Source organism: Penicillium paradoxum (assembly GCF_028828445.1).
Source record: "Penicillium paradoxum strain IBT 22861 chromosome Unknown utg000005l_segment0_segment0, whole genome shotgun sequence".
Classification (NCBI taxonomy): domain Eukaryota; kingdom Fungi; phylum Ascomycota; class Eurotiomycetes; order Eurotiales; family Aspergillaceae; genus Penicillium; species Penicillium paradoxum.
The window spans coordinates 4,081,658-4,099,702 of record NW_026643183.1 but is presented as its reverse complement, the minus strand read 5'-3'; the positions used below and the strand labels follow the sequence as shown (position 1 = coordinate 4,099,702).

Below are 18,045 nucleotides of genomic sequence, written 5' to 3'. Positions count from 1 at the left end.
TGATGAGACGGGATAGCCGACAGGAATGCTACATGCTGGGGAGGATATGTGTAGGCGTTCCCGAGCCTATGCTCTAACCGTTTTTAGCGATCTCGCGTGCTGTTATTCAGTGTCCAAGAAGATACCATGTCGATGAATTATAGGAGAGTGTCCGAGGCCCAGTTTGTGACCAGTAAAATGCTCAATATCGTGGGATTCTATCAAAAGCCAAGGCCTTGGGGGTTGCAGGCAAAGGAATATGCATTATGGCGCAATGCTTTGCAACAGAACATCAAAATGAGGTGATATAAACACAATGGGGAGTTGACAAGTTTGTTATGAACTCCGTCAATTTGATTGAATAAAACATAGACATAAGAATGTCTAATGATATGGCTGGCGAGAGATAGACCCAAAGTCGCTAAGTTGAGCTCGCAAAAATACAGGCAAATCTCAGATCCAAGCTAAAGATATATCGCCAGTTTTAGGTAAAATTAGAACAATCCAAGCCATTATTGGTGGTTCTAGTGTCATGCTCGCCTCATTTTACATCATCGCTCACAACGCAAGTAATTCCCACAAGGGTCGATTGCCCCAGGACGTGGGAGTCTCACTCATTTCATATTCAATCCGTGCCGCATGAACGATCTGCCTGTGCGTCAAAACCGGAGCGTTGATTCTTTTCCCATCAACCCTCAAGCTTCGAACATAAGGCTTTGTGGCTGCGCCCGGAGCGCAAATTTCAAGCGTCTTCTCTCTACCATTTTCAATATCCCCCCCAGTGCTCGCACCGCTGGCAAGGCGGATAGAGACATGCTCAAAGAACGGCGTGCCAACGATATACTGATCACTGGCGGGGTTGACAGGATAGAATCCCAAGGCAGAGAAGACATACCAGGCACTCATCTGGCCTAAGTCTTCATTTCCGCCCAGTCCCCCACTGGTCGCGTTGTAGTTTGACCAAGCAATATCTCTGATTGTCTCAGCCGCTTGGTTAGGATAACCCAGTGTAGAGTAGAAATAAGGAACATGGTGACTGGGCTCATTGGTATGATCATTGTGGCCACCCTGGAAGTGTGCATCCAACTTGTCGCGGAAAGGCCGGCGGCTACCAAAAAGAGCGGCAAGTCCTTTCACGTCGTGCATCACATCGAACGTGTAGACCCAGTCATCGCCTTCTGTCCATCCAAAGGTATTGTTTGCCCAAGTACCGTTCGCATTGCGAGATCGCATAAATTGTGTCTCGTTGCTCCAAAGATGCGCGAAGTTTGCACTTCGCTTGCGGAGGGCTTCCACGGTGTCATTGTCTTCTCCGGCGTGGGCAGCAACTACTGAACAGGCGTAATCATTGAATGCATAGTCCAATGTGCGACTCCCGGCCTCAGACCAGCCATCATTCGACACCCATCCTTGCTTCATGTACGCAGTAAGCCCAGCGCGTACCTCGTAAGAAGTGCCGGGCTCGCGGTCATAGTACAGAGTATCAGTATCATTCTCAGGTGGAGTAAATGCATCTTGCTTGACAGCCTGCCAGGCTTTTTGAACATCAAAGCCTTTAAATCCCCGCTCTAACGCGTTGGCCAGCACCACATCTGCATTTGTTGCAATCATAATATTCGTCTCGACCAAATTGGCCCACATCGGCAACCAACCAGTCCAGTCGAATATGCGCAGCAACGAGCGCATCATGCCGTTGACACGCTCCGGGGCAAACAAAGTCAGGAGGGAGTGTTCGGCTCTGTATGTATCCCAAATGGACCAGGACTGGTAGTATGAATCATTCTCGGTGTGAAAACTGTCGGTATATCCTGAGTAAAACACACGCGGGGCACCATCTTCCTTCGATGTTGGTTCTGAGAAGTCGTTTGGGTATTGCAGTGCATGGAAAAGGCCGGTATACCAGATAGTACGGGGATCATGTTCCGGATCAGTCTTGTTGATTCCCTGGATGGATACTCTTCCTAACTTCTCAAGCCATGCTGCTTTCACTTTCTTAATGGTATCCTGAAATGTGTACTCATCAGGAGTCTGGATATCCAGGTTCTTCCGTGCCTGTACGATGCTGATATATGAAACTCCAATACGCACTTCCACACGCGCTGTGGAGTCAGCAAACTTCACATATGCTCCGGTGAAGTTCCCATGTCGCTCGGTTGCGTCCTTCGTCACAGAGCCGCCATTTGTCACACCATATTCCGTAAATGAGTCCTAAAATCGGGCAACAAAGTACCCTCTGAATGACTGTGCTTTATCCGGTCCGAGAAGATAATCCTGGCGCTCGGTGGTATGACCGTAAACCTCCCTCCTTTTTGGATCAACGTGGACCGCGCCTGTCCAATTCCGGCGAGAGGCCTGAATAAACACCCATGGTTCCTTTTTGCTATCTGTATCGGTGCTGCTTGACTTAAAGTCAAATCGAAGATGGCCAACATGAGAATCCGCAGACATAGCAACCTAAAACACATTAGACACCAGTCACGGTGGCGATAGTATTCATGCACAATACCTGAATCGACCGCTCATATTCATCACCATCACTACTTCGTAGCGGCACAGAGTCCACCTCACGTTTCCGGGTCCGCCCATTGGCACCCTGCTGCACATCATCTGGCACTGCACCCGCACCACCCGGCACAGGCCCATCACCAACAGCCTCAGCTGTCGCATTCCAGTTTTGGTTGAATCGCTGAGTAGCATCAACAAGTACCTCATAGACGTACGGCGTACTCCTTTCATCTCTTTTCCGAAATTCCAAGCCCCGATTCTGGAACAGCGGCTGCACTTCACCCATTCCCGGGGTCAATACAACCTGACCAGCCTCGCCCATCCAGATAGCTGGCTGATGCGTGGCTTGGAAACCATGGATGAGACGGTCGCTGTCACCGTAGGGCACTTGCGAAATGAAATTCTCGCGGGTTTGGGGTGTCCAGCGGGTCATGCCGAAGGGGGGACAGACGGATGGGATCATGCCGCCGTTGCCATTTGGTGTAGTTCCATATGTGCCTATAAGGGGATTGACGAATTTTAAAACTCCAGCGTTGCTGTGGTATTGTGCATCCTTCTGGGTTCCTTTTGTTGGCTGAGAGTATACACTGGTCACAAGTCCTGCCAAGAGGACTGGTAGCATGCCGACCATGGTGGAGTATTCGTAGCGGCAAGAAGTCAGAGGACACTCTCTTCTGCTTACATGTTATAAGCTTCGTATCGACAGGTGATGGTCTGAGGACTATACCTAGGTAAATTGGCCGTCTCTTCGTTGCGACAAAATGGGCGAGTATTGAAGTCGATCCCAGCGAAATGCGGGGTTTAGTAGCACTGTGGTAGCACTGGCAGATAGCCAGAGCTTTTTCTTGCATTCTTTGTGGAAGAAAGTAATGGTATTCCACGGGATAACTCGTAATGAGCCTAGTGTGCTCCTTTTGTTTACCTGAGGTAGGGCTCTTGGGATTTATACATCTAAACATCCCGGTTACTGCCAAATTACTTTTGCAAAGCTACTCCCGTAGTATAATTTGAATCTTGGAACACTTCTAAATACCCTGGTGCAAGATACTTATGCAATAGCGAAACCAGTAGGTAGGCAAATCCCATTGAATTCGATATGAGGTCTGGAGATAAATGAATACCAAAAACCGAGATCACGGGAATCGCCGGAATCAGCAAATAGCGAGCAGCTGTAGGCATTGCATTGACCTTGCAAGACGATCAAGGCATATGCGTTGTGTTGAACAGTCTATTACCCGTGTCAGTAGTTCCTCTGCCGGTGAATTTGTTCTCTGATAGACGCAAGGCAACAAAGGAGAGGTTTCGGATTCGACCAAGCGTCTGGGCAATCCTGCCCGCAGAGATCGTCTGGGAGTGTATGACTCCAGCAACTATCACGATGCGAATAGTACCATGAAGGCTACGAATATGCTGCACGAAGTCTAGAATTGATTTGCCGCTGTTCACCACCGAGTCGACCAGGATGACTGTGACGATGTTGGCCAAATTTTGGCGTTGGATATCACTTGGAAGCTTCGCATGTAGAAATATGGCGAGCGGTAGAGCCTCATTCACACTGAAGGCCATCAGTTCGCCTCCACGCATGAGCGGCACAATCAATGTTTGTTTCTCATGCAGGAGCCGATAACCGTCAGTCTCGTGGCCCTGAACATGTTTAATCGGATATGGTTCGATGCCAATGATTCGGGTGCAGAACTCTGTCGCAAGGTACCATCCAACACGATGATGGATATCTCTTAGAGCAGGTCCCGAAACAGAAGCATCGCGCATCGATGTCATGAGTAGCTTGGCAGCGGATCGCTCGGTAGCATGAATAATATTCAAATCTTGATGGCGACCGAGAGCCATGTCCATAAAATCCCGGCTCATCAGTCGAACCAGAGGTAACCGAGACGTATCCAGACGAGGTTTTGTACTTGGTGGGAGAAGCACCTGCCGGGGGTGAAATCCATCTATGCCAAGGACATCTGCCAGCTTATTCTCCATCGTTTTGCTCCTGTTTTCTTCATCGCCAGTCACAACAATAGCCTGGTCAGCCGCTTGAAGCATCTCCAGATCAACCGGACCGTCACCAAATGCGAAAACGTAAAGCTGGTGTGTAGTACGTAGGTGTGACACCAACGCAGCTTTGACTGCCGGTGTGATGACCAAACCGTCACTCAAGCGGCCACCCCCAATCACTTTGACAGTATTCGAAAGACCCTCCATGCGGAGGACCCTCTCCCATATAGCACCTAGTCCGCAAGTAATAACGACTGCACGAACATGGCTGTAATCCCGGACAAAGTGCAAGAATTGAACGATTTCGGAGTGCATAGATACCATTGATGCCACTTCTGAGCAACAACGATCAAATTCATCGTCATCAACGGCTTCTTCGTAGAGCAAAGTGGCTTGGCGGAAAGCAGTGTACGAATACTGCAGGGGACCGCCAAACAAAGTTTTCAGGAGGCTGATGCGGTCTTTTTCAGTCGATTTCTCACAGACTTGCTCCCAAAAGATTACTCCGCTATCCTGAGCTGCCAACGTCTTGTCTGCATCAAATACCAAGATTGTTTCAAGTCTTTCAGGGCCGATAGCAACGAGCTTATCCACTCTTTCTTTGGCAAGTTTCAGGTTTCCATCTTCTGTGTGGTCTCGAAACTCTTGAATAAGGGAACACAGCATGCTCGCGGATATCCGAGATGGGGACACGGTTGTAAAGAGAATGTGATTGGATCTGCAAAGACGACTTAGCTGGCTTTTCTCAGTCTCCTGCCATTTTCTCAGATGTGCGATGGATGCAGTCGGTCGGTATCGCTTCACGTCATTCGACCGATATTCTGCAATTGCTGCAGGAGAAATATTCAGATATAGAATATGTGTGTATGTTTCCAAATCCCCCTGTACACAAACTGATCGACCATGCTCGTCCTCTTCGGGCCAGAACATGTAATGTCCGGCAACAATGGCACTTTTTCCACTATCACGACACTCCCCCTCAATTTTTGCGATGGCGCGATGACGGTACTCGACTTTTGCATCTTCTGATAATTGCTGGAATGCATCAAGCCCCCCGGGGGTCAAGGCTGCAATCACATGGCTACCCTCGTAGCATATGAAGTTTCCATCGCTGAGTTCCTGCTTCAGTTTGTCCAACCAGTAAGTTTTCCCAGAGCCAGGGAGACCATACAGACCGATGATGACTGGCCTCCTGCAATCAGTAGGCTGACGCTCAACGTGGGATGGCTCGCCAGGTTGGTGATGATCGTTAGAGAACATTGCGTGCTCTCCTTGTGTGACGGAATTGGAAATTTAACGACGATTAGACAGATGATTATGCTGCCGGTGACCTTCAAGAGAATTTATGAGAAATGAGGTAGGTTTATATAGACATCCTGATTTAGATTCGTCTGCAATGTTTGTCAGTACGTACAGGGTCAGGCGATGAAAGACAAATCGCAGATTGACGATCCTGTAGCGATACAACTCAAACAGCAAGTGTAAGGTCAAACAATATGCGCATCCATTAACTTGCATCTCATGGAAAGAGTGGCCACACCCTCCGAAGCTGGCGACTTATTCGCTGGAAGTCCCTTTGATTAATGTGATGGCGGAAAGCTACTTCATCAAGTTTATAGACCTTCGCCGGATTCACCACTTCATTTACATCGTTCCAATGTCGTGCATTGCAGATGAGGGCAGCGACTTTGAAAAAGGACCATCGCGACGTGTACTTTGCGAACATGTACATATAGATCGGGGTGGACTTCAGGCTGGAGAAGCAGGATACACTGCACATGCGAAAACCGTCATGTTGAGCTCGAGTAATGGAAAATAAAACGTCCGACGTCTCACTAAGCTCTTGCCATTTTGTCTTTGCAAGTCGGCGTTCGCATAATTCCTCGCGAAGTCGGTCTCGATGCCAGGACATTTGGGGTTTCCGTGGGAGATTCAGCATCTTCAGCCAAATCTGTAGAGGGGATTTACCCATGGCATGCATTCCGTGGATTTTTCCGAAAAAAAATTGGACAGATGATGTTGAACTTTCAAGGGTTAGTGATCAACCCTGGAAGAGTGAACAGATGGAAAGGTGAAAGACGGAAGCCATGTTTGTTCCTTCTCCTGAACTTTGGCCCAACGCGCCTTCCTCTTTGCACAGTGTGTATAAACCTTGGAAGGCAGGAGCGAGAAGAATAACAGACTGCCAGATGCAGCCACATTATCAACCTCCTACATTGCCTTTTTGATCTATCGACTCTAATTTGGGCCTTTCCGGGATGCCCCTATCCATGAAGATCCCTTGGGATACTTGACCCTGCTTGTTGAGTACTGGGTACTCCGTAGATCCATGGGGAATCATCAGCCCAGTCACCGGCTCGGTATCAGATTAGATCTCGAAAGGGTTCCCATGTCACAAGAAGTGGTGTCAGGAACACTGGCTAGAGTACTCCGTAGTAGAGCTCATTTTCTAGTCATGATCGTCAAGCCATGCTAACTGACGTATGAGGAAGTGAAACTCTTCCGCCTAAAAAGCCAAGGCCCCAAAATAGTCGCCAAGCCCCATCCCAGCCACACCCGCCACACAAAACAAGTGGCATGCGCGTTCCTATAGGGACGCGCGGACGATCGTTTTTTGTCCGACTCTTTAATAAAGTGCAAACTGGATTTTGTACTCCATATTCTCCTGGTTAACTCCGCACTTGACAGTTCTTCCCAGATTCCCACATTTCGCGTTCTTCACCATGCCAGCCCTATATGCAGCGCTAGCCCCAGGTGCGGCAACGGCCCCGCAACTGGCCCGGCGGGACCTGACAGTCAACCACACTCAAGCGATCACCTTGGGGATCATGGCAGTGTATGTCGTGGTCATCGCGCTACTATGGAACATTCCTTATATCCGATGGGTGTTGTGGCCCTTCAAGGTAAACAACCTACCCTATATTGACTGATAACAACTAACCCTTGGTAGATGCTGGTGATTGCATTCCATGAATTCGGCCATGCGATTACTGCCTGCTGTACCGGCGGAAGAGTCAAATCGATCTCACTAGATCCTCACGAAGGTGGTGTCACCCACATGCAAGGCGGTATAAGCGCCATCACACTGCCTGCTGGGTACCTGGGCTCATCCATTATTGGCGCCTTGTTGATTTTCGCCGGGTTTAATATTGTCGCCAGCAAGGTTGCGAGCATCGTCCTCGGGGTGTGTTTCCTGCTCACCCTCTGGTGGGCGCGCAGAGACTGGTTGACCATTATCACCGTTCTTCTTGCGGTCGGGTTGTTGGTGGCATGCTGGTTCATTGCCCATGGGGAAGCCCTGCGCTGGGTCGTGGTAAGTGGGATCTATTCGCTTCTTTCTTTATGAAACATAACTAATATACTTCGGCCTCCAGCTATTCATCGGTGTCATGTCTGCCTTGTATAGTGTCTGGGATATTGTAAGTACCGGCTCCCATCTAAACTGTTCTCACTAACGGTTATTCAGTGTGACGATCTCATCCTTCGCAAGGTGAACAGCTCCGATGCCAGCGTTTTCGCCAAGCGATACGGCGGATCCTCCCAATGCTGGGGTGTTATCTGGTCCCTCATCTCCCTCGGATTCATGGCCGTCGGTATCATTGGTGGAATCGCAGCATTCCCCGAATCATTCAGCCAGCAACAAGAGGATTCAAAGCATTTCATTCCGACTCGCTAGAACAACCCACGAAGTTCATTTGGGACATCACAGGCTGAACATTACGATTTTTTAATGAGATATGATAGGGCGTTAGGGCAGATACCCACAGAGCCCGGGAATTCACTTACTTTACTGATATGTATACCATGCAAATGAGACCGAGCAGTGGATGGCTCGGGATTATCGAAATTGTTGTTACTATTACCATAGCGAATTGGGTCACTGGTACTTTACTCGATAGGGTTTTCAAGCTCAATGCCGATCAAATTTCGAGTTCATCATCTCGCGTCGCATAAAGATACTAACTGGGAGGCCAGGGGAGCTCGCAGTATAGCTCTGTATAAGCCAATGTAGATGACTCGGAATCTTACTGTAAGAAAAACGGATGGAAAATGGAGTTTAGATGTGTGCCTGACCCCTTTATCCTGATATCATGTGATACCCTGACTCGAGAGGAAGGTGAAACTCTCATGACGGCAATGAGTCATGGAAGCACGGTGAGACTCTTCTTATAACGAAAATGAGCTTCTCATTATGATGGGTATGGGTCAGGGAACGAAGAGGTAAAAGCTGGTCCCCCTCTTCCCCCAATCCTGATCTTAGCAAGAATGAGTCTCTGCACGAAGAACACTATACTGTCTTTCCTTCCATCTGTCCTTCTTGCCTGACCAACAGGTGCTAGCCTGAAAACCTAGTATTCCTTTACAATTTTAGCCCCCACCACTTCTATCTCCATCCAACCAGGACTACGTGTCGCAATGGCCACTATCTGCCCGGCTGAATTTCCCGATTTCAAAGTCATAGGCCGCCAGAACGGGGCTAAGGAAGAGCTCGATGGGCGCGAGTTTCTCACGCATAGTCCTCCAGACCTCCCTCCCCGCCATCGCATCCTAGCTCTACTTGGCACGACCGACATAGAAGATCAAGCTAGCCCAAATGAAGATGGGTAGTTTGTGTCTGACTTCTACCTTTTCCATTATCTCTTGGCCCCTGCATTCCCTCGACGTGAGTGTGCCCGGGTTCTGCTGTCATTCGTTCTCTGCAGGGCTAACCGTATGAGTGCCGCCAGCGCCTAACCAGATCTGGTTGACATGTGAAGACCCCGCAAGACTTGTCTCCAAGTACAAGGAATATCTTCATGGCAATTCACAAGGAGACCGTCGGGCGGTGCTTGACAGTCAGAGACTCGCGGGTATATATGAGGCTGAAAGTTTGCGGGTTGTGCCGAGAAACATCCTGCTCGAGCGATACATGAGCACTCTACGAGAGCAAGTTGCTGAAGCATCCCGCCTCTAGGAGCATCTTGTCCTGTTGATATTCGGCCACAGAACCCCGGAGTATGATGTTGAGATTGGAGGATCAATGTTTCGCATGGGAGACTTACGCCGAGAGATCCGAAACGGGCCTCAAGTGACCTTGTTCACCACCTCATGTTATTCCGGCGGTTGGCTAGTAGTCCCCGACATCAGACAGCAACAGCTTAACGCCACAGCAATCGCAACAGCTGGTCCACGCAGCAAACCCTCATCGTGGCCCCTCAGCGGAAGTATTGGACGAGTCAGCGGCAGCTTGGCCGCATCAGCGGTACTACGCTGCCTGGTAGATGCCGAAGAGGACGTTAAGGAGTGGTTGGAGCACCCGACATATATAAAACTCGCGAAGTCTATATATGACTGTATGAAGGGGATGGGATTATTCGGTGACAGGCAGCAAATCCACTTCTCTTCGGAAAACGATGAATGGGAGACAAGCTATCAGCCCCGCCTCGGTTTGCCTCTTGTGTCATTCAAGGAAAAATGGCAGTCCCTACGTCAGGTTCCCCCATCGATATGCGCGGCAAGTAGCGAGGTGGCTAGAGCTGGCGGACGGCAGCTCAAACGTCTACAGTATCTCGCACAAGAGTACCTTGCCTCCCACCCCGGTGCCGACAATGCCGGTCCGAATATCGGCTTGCATAACTGTCTGAATCAAGTTCTCAAAGGAGCCAGCTACCCAAAAGAAAAAGTACAGGAATTGACGGAAATCACCGCGTATAGACTCGGAGCTATGTACGAGGCCGATTACTTGCTAGAGCAAATAGGGCTCCAGTTTCCGTCGATCTTCGATATGGACCCAGAGGACGCACTTGGAAGGTTGCCCGAAAAACACTTGACGCTGAAAACATGGTCATTGCTTCTCTCGCACGACATCAATACAACTCCCATTGGGATTCGCCGACCGTATGGCAAGCCTCTACAGTACCTTACACTTGCTCTGGTGGACAGATATAAGTCCTGGGAGGCAATCGAGTGGCAGGTGAAGGCTATGGCCGGCAAGAAAATGGAGTGGTACAGATTCATCTACAAGGCATGGCAGGGGCATCGAGTCGCTAATGATGAGGGGGCGAGGAGGAATCAACGTGCTTTCTTAGAGGCATTCAAGAAGATCGGACATAAGAACTGAGTTCCTCAAGCGTATCGTCTTCTGTGTGAAGTCTTATACCCACGGGTTGACCGCTCATTCTACTCGCTTATCCATAACATACTTACACTATGCAGTAATGTTGATGCATCACAGCTTAATGCCTGCCCTTTTAGGTAGTTTGGTTTAATAGACTGAGCTCCTTTGACAGATGGACTCTTTCAGTTGCTAGTTTGCTAGTTTCTTGGTCTTTATGGACTATATAGTCCCTAGTTTTTACTAGCTTTAGAGAATCATAGCTTCTTCCTTCTTCTTCTTCTTCTTCTTCTTCTTCTTCTCTTAGTAGCCTTATCAAGTAACATTCTTAGTGACGTTCCCCTTGACATTGCTCTTCTTCTCCATCTTGATTCTTATTGAGAAAATTGGCTTTATTGTCTAATGCGCTCGCTGTGGCCCAGCAACGTTACGAGTTTCCCTCTGCGATGGCTAGTAGCTTCGTAGGTTTAGGACAATCCACCTTCATCTTACCTAGCAAGTCTAGCGGTGATCCTATCATGAGATAGCTAGCTACTATTAAGACAGTCGCCAACAGTTAATATTATGCATCAAGAATAGAAAACAAGCAGATCCGGATCTCGGCTCAACCTGATATAACAGAATGTCCAATAGAGTTAGAATTCCGGTTCATCATGATCCCCATGACAGCCTTTCAGGCAACCCAATTCGTTCATCCGATGACCTGGCGCTATAAATTGACCAAAGAAGTTTGGTGTAAAAGGTTCCTTTCATTTCCGGTGCTGATTAGAGGATGATTTGCTGCGTACATGTGCTTGCCCCAGAGGTTGGGGAACATGAGAGGATATCAAAAGGTGCTATTTTCTCCTTGATTGATGAATCATCATAGAAATCCAAGTTCGTACACAGAAAAGGTAGACAGAAATGGGAGACAAATGATAAGAATATATAGGTGGCTATTCTATCCCTTGATTATGCGAATTATCCACGGAATTAGTCGACAGGCTACGCAGGCTATTCCGACCAGGAGCCTCACCAAATTTTACCGCACCCTTTTTCTCTCGGTTATTCTCTGCCAGATCGATGTATTGGGATCTAGGCCATTCCTTGTCACTGGAGCGGAGCCTTTGCCCAGAGCTAAATCCTAGCAACTTAGAAGAGTCTTGCATCCGAATATGCTGTGTCATTGAATCAAGAGTCCCGCGCATTTGAAGTAGGTCCTTCTAGGTATTCCTAGGAAGGAGTTGACGCTCCCAGGAGCGGCTTTTCTACAAATACGGATAATACATCTTTTAACTTTATATTGCAATAAAGGCAGGATGTCATAAGACCACGACATGAAGTGGAGTAAACGACCGTTAAGGGTTATCTGCTCAATATCCAAGAACGAAACGATTTACGTAGTCTATCTAAGAATTACACATCTGCCTACGTACTGTAGTTAGTTCTCCCAAATCTGACCAATACATGGGGAGAAGGGAGAACGCTCTTAGGTAGGAGCATCAAATCAGCAATAGGTTGAATCGACCAAGCGGCTGAGCTAGCGCGTCACGTTTTATTGAACCCGGTTACTTAGGTAGAGATCGCCCCGAACCACAGAGCTTAGTAAGCAATCCGGATGGATGCTCAGGTCCGGGTCAGTGATCAGATCATGGTGCTCACTGAGCCCGTGTTGACATCTACTCAGTGAGCCTGAGCCTGAGCGCCCTCATAAAAGCAGCGGCAGCTCAGATAGGAAAGCCCCACCCGCCAGGGAAAATCCGGTACGTGTAGCTACCTAGATAGTGGAGGATAACTCAGATCCCGTTATCGTGTATTTCCGGCCTCCAAAGCCTCCTCATGTTGCAAAGCCAACTTGGCCATGACGTCCCGCGCCGCAACCTTAGCCTTCCGCTTCTCGTTCATAGCAGCCTCATCTCCGCCGTCATCTGGGCCGCCAGTTCGGTTTCCGTTGGGAGAACCAGTGTTGCGCTTGACTTTTTTATTGGGCGCTGTATGAATATCAGGAGCAATCTTGATGACGTCCTGGGAATTCTGTTGGTCTTCATCCCCATCGTTGTCATTTGCGTTTGGGCCAAGGGATGGACGCAAGCTGCGACGAGACGCGCGACGCCGCACCCCGTTTGGTTGACCATTGGACTCGGTCTCATCTTGTGTGCTAGAAGGGACGGTACTCGGTGACTTGATAGCATCAGGTACGGTCGGTTGGCTAACTGACTTTCTTGGCCTGCCAGGAGGTCTTTTCTGTGGAACAGCCGGCTGTGGAGGGGGTGCTTGGGAGCCATCTTCTCCTGACGACGCTAGGCGTGGGCGCTTCGCTATAGTTTGCTGGTAGCTATGGGGTTGTGTCTGAAGGGGTCTAGAGTTATTTTGAGGCTCTGGCGCAACTGGCTGGAACTCTAGGGGCCCCACCCCTGTTCTGCAGCTGGTCCATTGGTAATGGCCGGTTGATGTCGGTCATTGAGAGGAACTCGCGATGAGAATAGCGTCGGGTCTGCCAGTGAAAAGTCATCCACCATATCGTCTTCATCAAATGAGTCCGCAATCGCATGGCTGCGATCAGTTGAGAATGCATCTGGCCAAGCACGTTTCCGGCCCGCTTGGAGCAAGCCGGGGCTCCGGACTTCGGGGAGCGCAGGATTCATGATCATAACAGACGATGGATCTTGCTGTGGCGGCAGAGTCACTCCCATGTATCGATTCTTTAATTTGAGGGCCTCGATTTCCAGCTTCAGTTTTTCGATCTCATCTGACTTGGACTTGAGCTCTTTTAGCACGGTAGCAATCATGTCAAAATCATGTCCTTGAAGCACGGACCCATCCCCTGTGTTTCGGTTTGGCCCGTTCAACTCGATTCGAAGCGCAGTGAATGAATGCTTGAGATCCGACATTGTGTCTTGTAGATGGTTCACAGAATTCGAAATCTGGTCAATGCTTCTACCCTGGTGTAGCATTTGCTTTTGCATGGATGGATCGAGAATAGTGGGGTCGGAGCAGCCAGCTGGCACCAATGCGCTGCCCTGCATGAGGTCGTGGTTTCGACGTGGGGGTTCTTTTGGGGGGCAAATCAGGCGTTCGAGGGCCCCCTGTTTGAACACAGGCTGGACGGTTCGCATGGTAACAATCTCCCTAAAAGCAACTTTCGACATTTTCCATAGAATGTTCATTCTACAGATGTATTAGCCACAAGAATAGGTGCTGGTCAGAACTCATAGTCACTTACCCATTATCGAGTGGACATAGTACTCCCATACGTTGCTGGCAGAGTTTACAGGATACCTCCTGAATAACACGACCACGCAAAAGGGTCATGTCAGATGTGTGAGGGATTTGTTTGCGCTCCGAGGAAACGGAGATGCGATGAAGGTCAACACTAAGCCATGCTGTCGGGATAGAGTAGGCATTAGACAGTTTTGCCCATTCGTTCTCCAGTGCAGCCAGCGAGCTGGAGCACCGAGAGCACTGGCACAAGATGCCAGGCCGTGTGAGATGGGATAGATCCATCTTTGCGCGACCAGTGTGAACAGGTAGAGAGCTGTAAGATTGTGCGGGCTTGAACCACACTGTAGCACAGGGCAGACAAAGTGCTGAGTCAGCGGTCCAGGCCGATGTGTGCGCTAGTCCTAATTTGGTTATCGATAAGGGACATGTACAGTGGCGTCATTATCAGAGAGCTAGTGATTTATGAGTTCTACATGTGAGATATCAATCCATTGACATATGTAAATTAGACCGCTTGGAGTCGGTAGATAAAGAGGCACTCTTTACGCTGTACCTACACAAGTCTAAAAGTGCCACCTAGCTTGTTCATACCACGTAATATCCAGGCATATCAGTTTTGAGAGTCCTATAGTTCAGGGCCCATGCTATATCATCCGGTTGTAGTTGTCACAGTTGGGTTGGACGTTCATAGATATTTTTTTCTCTTATTGTTCAAATTTGCAGGCCTTTGTCCACCTGTTTTTCTCATCAACAGTTCAATAATGATCACTCAAATCCAGAAATACTGCCCAATACGGTTAACTTGATCGCCTGAAAAGTACTCTAATAGTCTTTGCCAGCATTGAATGTCGAAATCCACCGCGAACAAAGTTTCTATTTTAGCCATGGACGCTTGAGCATGATACAGTTGCGGTATCTCTAAATAGGCAACTTAGGACATGAGGTATGCGAGAGCACTAAAATTAGCGGAGGAGCGACTTGAGCAGTGGCCGACAGATTGTTGTTAGCAATGCGACTGGAGTTCAAGCCAAAATCCTGCATCGCGTTAGGCAGTAGTCCAATGCACCACTCCAAGCCCAAAAATACTGTCGCTTATTTGTGGATCTCAGCCTAATGAATTCCTAAACAGTGTCAAAAAGATTTATGGAGGCAAAGCTACCGTAACATCCACAGTACAATATTCTGTCCAATAGTGTCCCGGTTTCTGTTAGCATAACTATGAAATAGGTTATGTCTTCTCAGGGCCAAAATGCCCAGTTCTTTGAGGTAATCTCGAAAGGTACCAGACCAGGGCAATCTTAGGTAGGACATCCTGATATGCCAACGCTTCGCTAAATGTATAGCCTAGGTCGCTCGATATGTGAAACAACTGGATTTGAAACGTACGAGTTGGGATGTGATGATATTCCTACAAGATTTGGAGGTAGATATAAATTGGCACCTATACTTCTATCTTACCATCCTTATACGAAAGGGAATTCACCGTCAACCCTGGTAACTATCCCATGTTGATATTCAAGACATTAGGGCAAAGCACAAGTCAAACTCAGCGTGTGGAAATAAGTGTTGATTCATCAAACCTATAATTGATTCTTGAAACTACAACTTAAACAATGAAACATCGAACACTTGCCCTTGGAAGGTGGGAATTCTCACCATAAGAATCTCAACTATATAACTAGCGCAGACATTGTCACCAGGCGCGAGAGAAGTCATAGAAAGAGAGAGGTATCTAGGAGAGCTCTATCTCGTATATTCATGTCAAAAATTATCAAAACCTACCTTGAGAGACCCAAAGACTGGACATCTAAATAGAGCCAGGCACTTCTAGGGCTGCTCGGAGTCACTCTTACAAGCTGCGGTTACATAGCAACCGAGGCCACCCGACTCGGGCTTTAGGCTAATCCTGATTCGGTGCCGATAAGCAAGGTTTGTGTTTGTACATTGGCGTTATCGTTGGACTTCCGGGGGAAATAATGGGCTACGATTTGTTCGTGTCCGACACATAATCTACATCATAACTTCTCTGGATATACTCACCCAGTAGTTCCTGGCGCAACACGTTCTAGCTGTACAGCAATCATACATCATACATCGTCTGATTCCCCATCCTATTAGCTGTCTCCGGATCACGTGTCGACTCCCCTCTTTCCCCACAACCTTCCCATAGACTGTGCTCAGTGTGGCAGAACTCATGAATCGATTGTTACACCCGATTTGCCGCTCTTCCCTGGCGCTTCGAGCTAGACCCCTGCAAAAACTCAAACTTAACCTCCCAATCGCTATGGCACAACTGTCGACTGACGCCATGGCTCATGCGCCGGCGGTGGCCGGTAACACCGACAAGAAGCCCACCACCTGGCATGGGGCTGGAGCAGCTGAGTTTGACCTCAGAAGTATGGATCCCTAGAGAAAATTACCGCCTGGTGGAATTGGCACTGACCGGACCCAGGCGATACAATGACGAAGCCTACACCTTCGATGCTCGAAGCGATCTGCCAAACTACTCTACTTGATGATGTTTTCAATGAGGACCCAGTCACCAATGAGCTGCAAAACTATGTCGCCGAGATAACGAGACATGAAGCAGGTCTGTTGGTCTTTTCCGGCACAATGGGAAACCAGGTGGCCATTCGTTCGCATCTCGCGCAGCCACCCCATTCAGTGCTATGTGATCACCGATCCCACATTATTTGTTATGAGGCTGGCGGCGTAAGCGCTTGGACCGGTGCCACTGTGAATACTATCGTGCCTAAGAATGGTGTTCATTTGACCTTGGAGGATATCAAGAAGCATGCAGTTCTTGACGATAATATTCACCATTGCCCCACCAAGTTGATCAGCTTGGAGAACACGCTTGATGGCATGATTATGCCCCTAGAAGAGGCGAAGCGCATTGTGGAATGGGCTCATGCTAATGATATCAAGGTTCACCTGGATGGTGCCCGGTTGTGGGAGGCCGTTGTGTCCGGTGCTGGCAGCTTGCCTGAGTATACAAGCCTATTTGATAGCGTTAGTCTTTGCTTCTCAAAGGGGCTGGGAGCACCCATTGGCAGCATTATAGTCGGCTCTCAAGATTTCATTAAGAAAGCGCGTTGGTTCCGAAAGTCCATTGGAGGCGGTGCCCGACAGACGGGCGTGATTGCAGCAGCCGCTCGAGTTGCACTCGATGAAACTTTCGGCACGGACCCCAAAGGCCAGACCGGCAAACTTGCAGCAACCCATGAAAAGGCAAAGCGGATAGCCGATCTGTGGACTAGTCGTGGTGGGAAGCTGGAGTATCCCCTGCACACCAATATGGTTTGGTTGGATCTCGAGGCGTCAGGGGTGGGGCCGAATGATCTGGCTGAGATTGGTAAAGAAAAAGGGCTGAGATTGCTAGGTGGTCGCGTTGTGGTTCATTACCGTAAGTCCTCTCTTTATCCACCCCGGTACTAAAGACGCATGACTCAAATTTGACCTGTCACAGAGGTATCGGATGAGGCGATCGCTCGGTTGGAACAGGTCTTCGACATTGCGCTCAAAGGCGATTTCACACGGAGTGAGGACACCAGCAAGCCTTACGGAAGCAAATAGTTGTAGTCAACCATGATAAAATCGAGTGTAGATACTCCGTATACAATTCCATGTTATGATCGATGGGTGTAGATTGCCCAGGTGTCCTATAATCATAGATCGGGTCCCCGGTTCCACGGTCAGCCCCCGCGTGATCCCGCCCAGCCAATCAACGGACCGACTGCCTGATGAGTCAGGAGGTTACGCGCCTTAGGAACGCGTCTTTGCCTGAGGTACCAAGTCACGATTAGTGCGGCTCGTTCTTGGTCCTGTTCCTCGGACGACGACCTTCCAAGGAATGCAATTTTGCTCTATCCCGGCGTCTCCATTTTATCTGTCCACTGTCTTAATTCAACCCACCGTGGACAGATTGATAGGAGATCTGTCAAGCTGTGTGAGTTGATCATTGATCTCGAGTCAAGACGAGACAAAGGACTTTTCAACTTTTTAAGGTCATTTGCTAATCTTTTGGTATGAGATACAGACATACTTTTTAGTCGCTTCGAAATCGCTGAATCACGGTCTCTTCCATAGTTCCAACCTCATTAATTCCGAAACCATATTGGGTAGCTTCTCATTGGAAAGCATCTTGACGACCCGGTATCCCTCCACTGGTTGACACGTTTGAAAGAGCATCAAGCTCTGTATTCTTATTATTTGGTGACAAGGGTTGGATAGTCAAGCCCCTGTTTTATGGGGAACGCCGTAAT

At 48.7% G+C, this 18,045-nt stretch overlaps 7 protein-coding genes across 7 annotated transcripts; 4 read left to right on the top strand and 3 right to left on the bottom strand.

The window, feature by feature from the left end:
• Positions 1-537: 537 nt before the first annotated feature.
• On the bottom strand, positions 538-3,115 carry N7457_006454 (GH92 family glycosyl hydrolase; the record flags this gene model as incomplete). The annotated part of the gene is given in 3 exon segments (XM_057177498.1): positions 538-2,187; positions 2,203-2,433; positions 2,486-3,115. 3 exon segments carry the CDS (start codon positions 3,113-3,115, stop codon positions 538-540), a joined length of 2,511 nt encoding a protein of 836 aa, XP_057031800.1.
• Positions 3,116-3,684: 569 nt separating this feature from the next.
• On the bottom strand, positions 3,685-5,745 carry N7457_006453 (uncharacterized protein; the record flags this gene model as incomplete). Its single annotated transcript, XM_057177497.1, has 1 exon — positions 3,685-5,745. One exon carries the CDS (start codon positions 5,743-5,745, stop codon positions 3,685-3,687), a length of 2,061 nt encoding a protein of 686 aa, XP_057031799.1.
• A 1,463-nt stretch (positions 5,746-7,208) lies between these two features.
• On the top strand, positions 7,209-8,161 carry N7457_006452 (M50 family metallopeptidase; the record flags this gene model as incomplete). The annotated part of the gene is made up of 4 exons (XM_057177496.1): positions 7,209-7,388; positions 7,436-7,798; positions 7,860-7,904; positions 7,952-8,161. The coding sequence occupies 4 exons, from the start codon at positions 7,209-7,211 to the stop codon at positions 8,159-8,161; spliced, it is 798 nt and encodes a 265-aa protein (XP_057031798.1).
• Positions 8,162-8,901: 740 nt separating this feature from the next.
• Positions 8,902-9,093, top strand: N7457_006451 (uncharacterized protein; the record flags this gene model as incomplete). The annotated part of the gene is made up of 1 exon (XM_057177495.1): positions 8,902-9,093. One exon carries the CDS (start codon positions 8,902-8,904, stop codon positions 9,091-9,093), a length of 192 nt encoding a protein of 63 aa, XP_057031797.1.
• Position 9,094: 1 nt separating this feature from the next.
• N7457_006450 (uncharacterized protein) lies at positions 9,095-10,585 on the top strand (the record flags this gene model as incomplete). Its single annotated transcript, XM_057177494.1, has 3 exons — positions 9,095-9,148; positions 9,224-9,415; positions 9,440-10,585. 3 exons carry the CDS (start codon positions 9,095-9,097, stop codon positions 10,583-10,585), a joined length of 1,392 nt encoding a protein of 463 aa, XP_057031796.1.
• A 1,779-nt stretch (positions 10,586-12,364) lies between these two features.
• N7457_006449 (uncharacterized protein) lies at positions 12,365-14,062 on the bottom strand (the record flags this gene model as incomplete). Its single annotated transcript, XM_057177493.1, has 3 exons — positions 12,365-12,917; positions 12,971-13,726; positions 13,782-14,062. 3 exons carry the CDS (start codon positions 14,060-14,062, stop codon positions 12,365-12,367), a joined length of 1,590 nt encoding a protein of 529 aa, XP_057031795.1.
• A 2,002-nt stretch (positions 14,063-16,064) lies between these two features.
• On the top strand, positions 16,065-17,356 carry N7457_006448 (threonine aldolase GLY1; the record flags this gene model as incomplete). The annotated part of the gene is made up of 3 exons (XM_057177492.1): positions 16,065-16,176; positions 16,233-17,186; positions 17,250-17,356. 3 exons carry the CDS (start codon positions 16,065-16,067, stop codon positions 17,354-17,356), a joined length of 1,173 nt encoding a protein of 390 aa, XP_057031794.1.
• Positions 17,357-18,045: the final 689 nt, after the last annotated feature.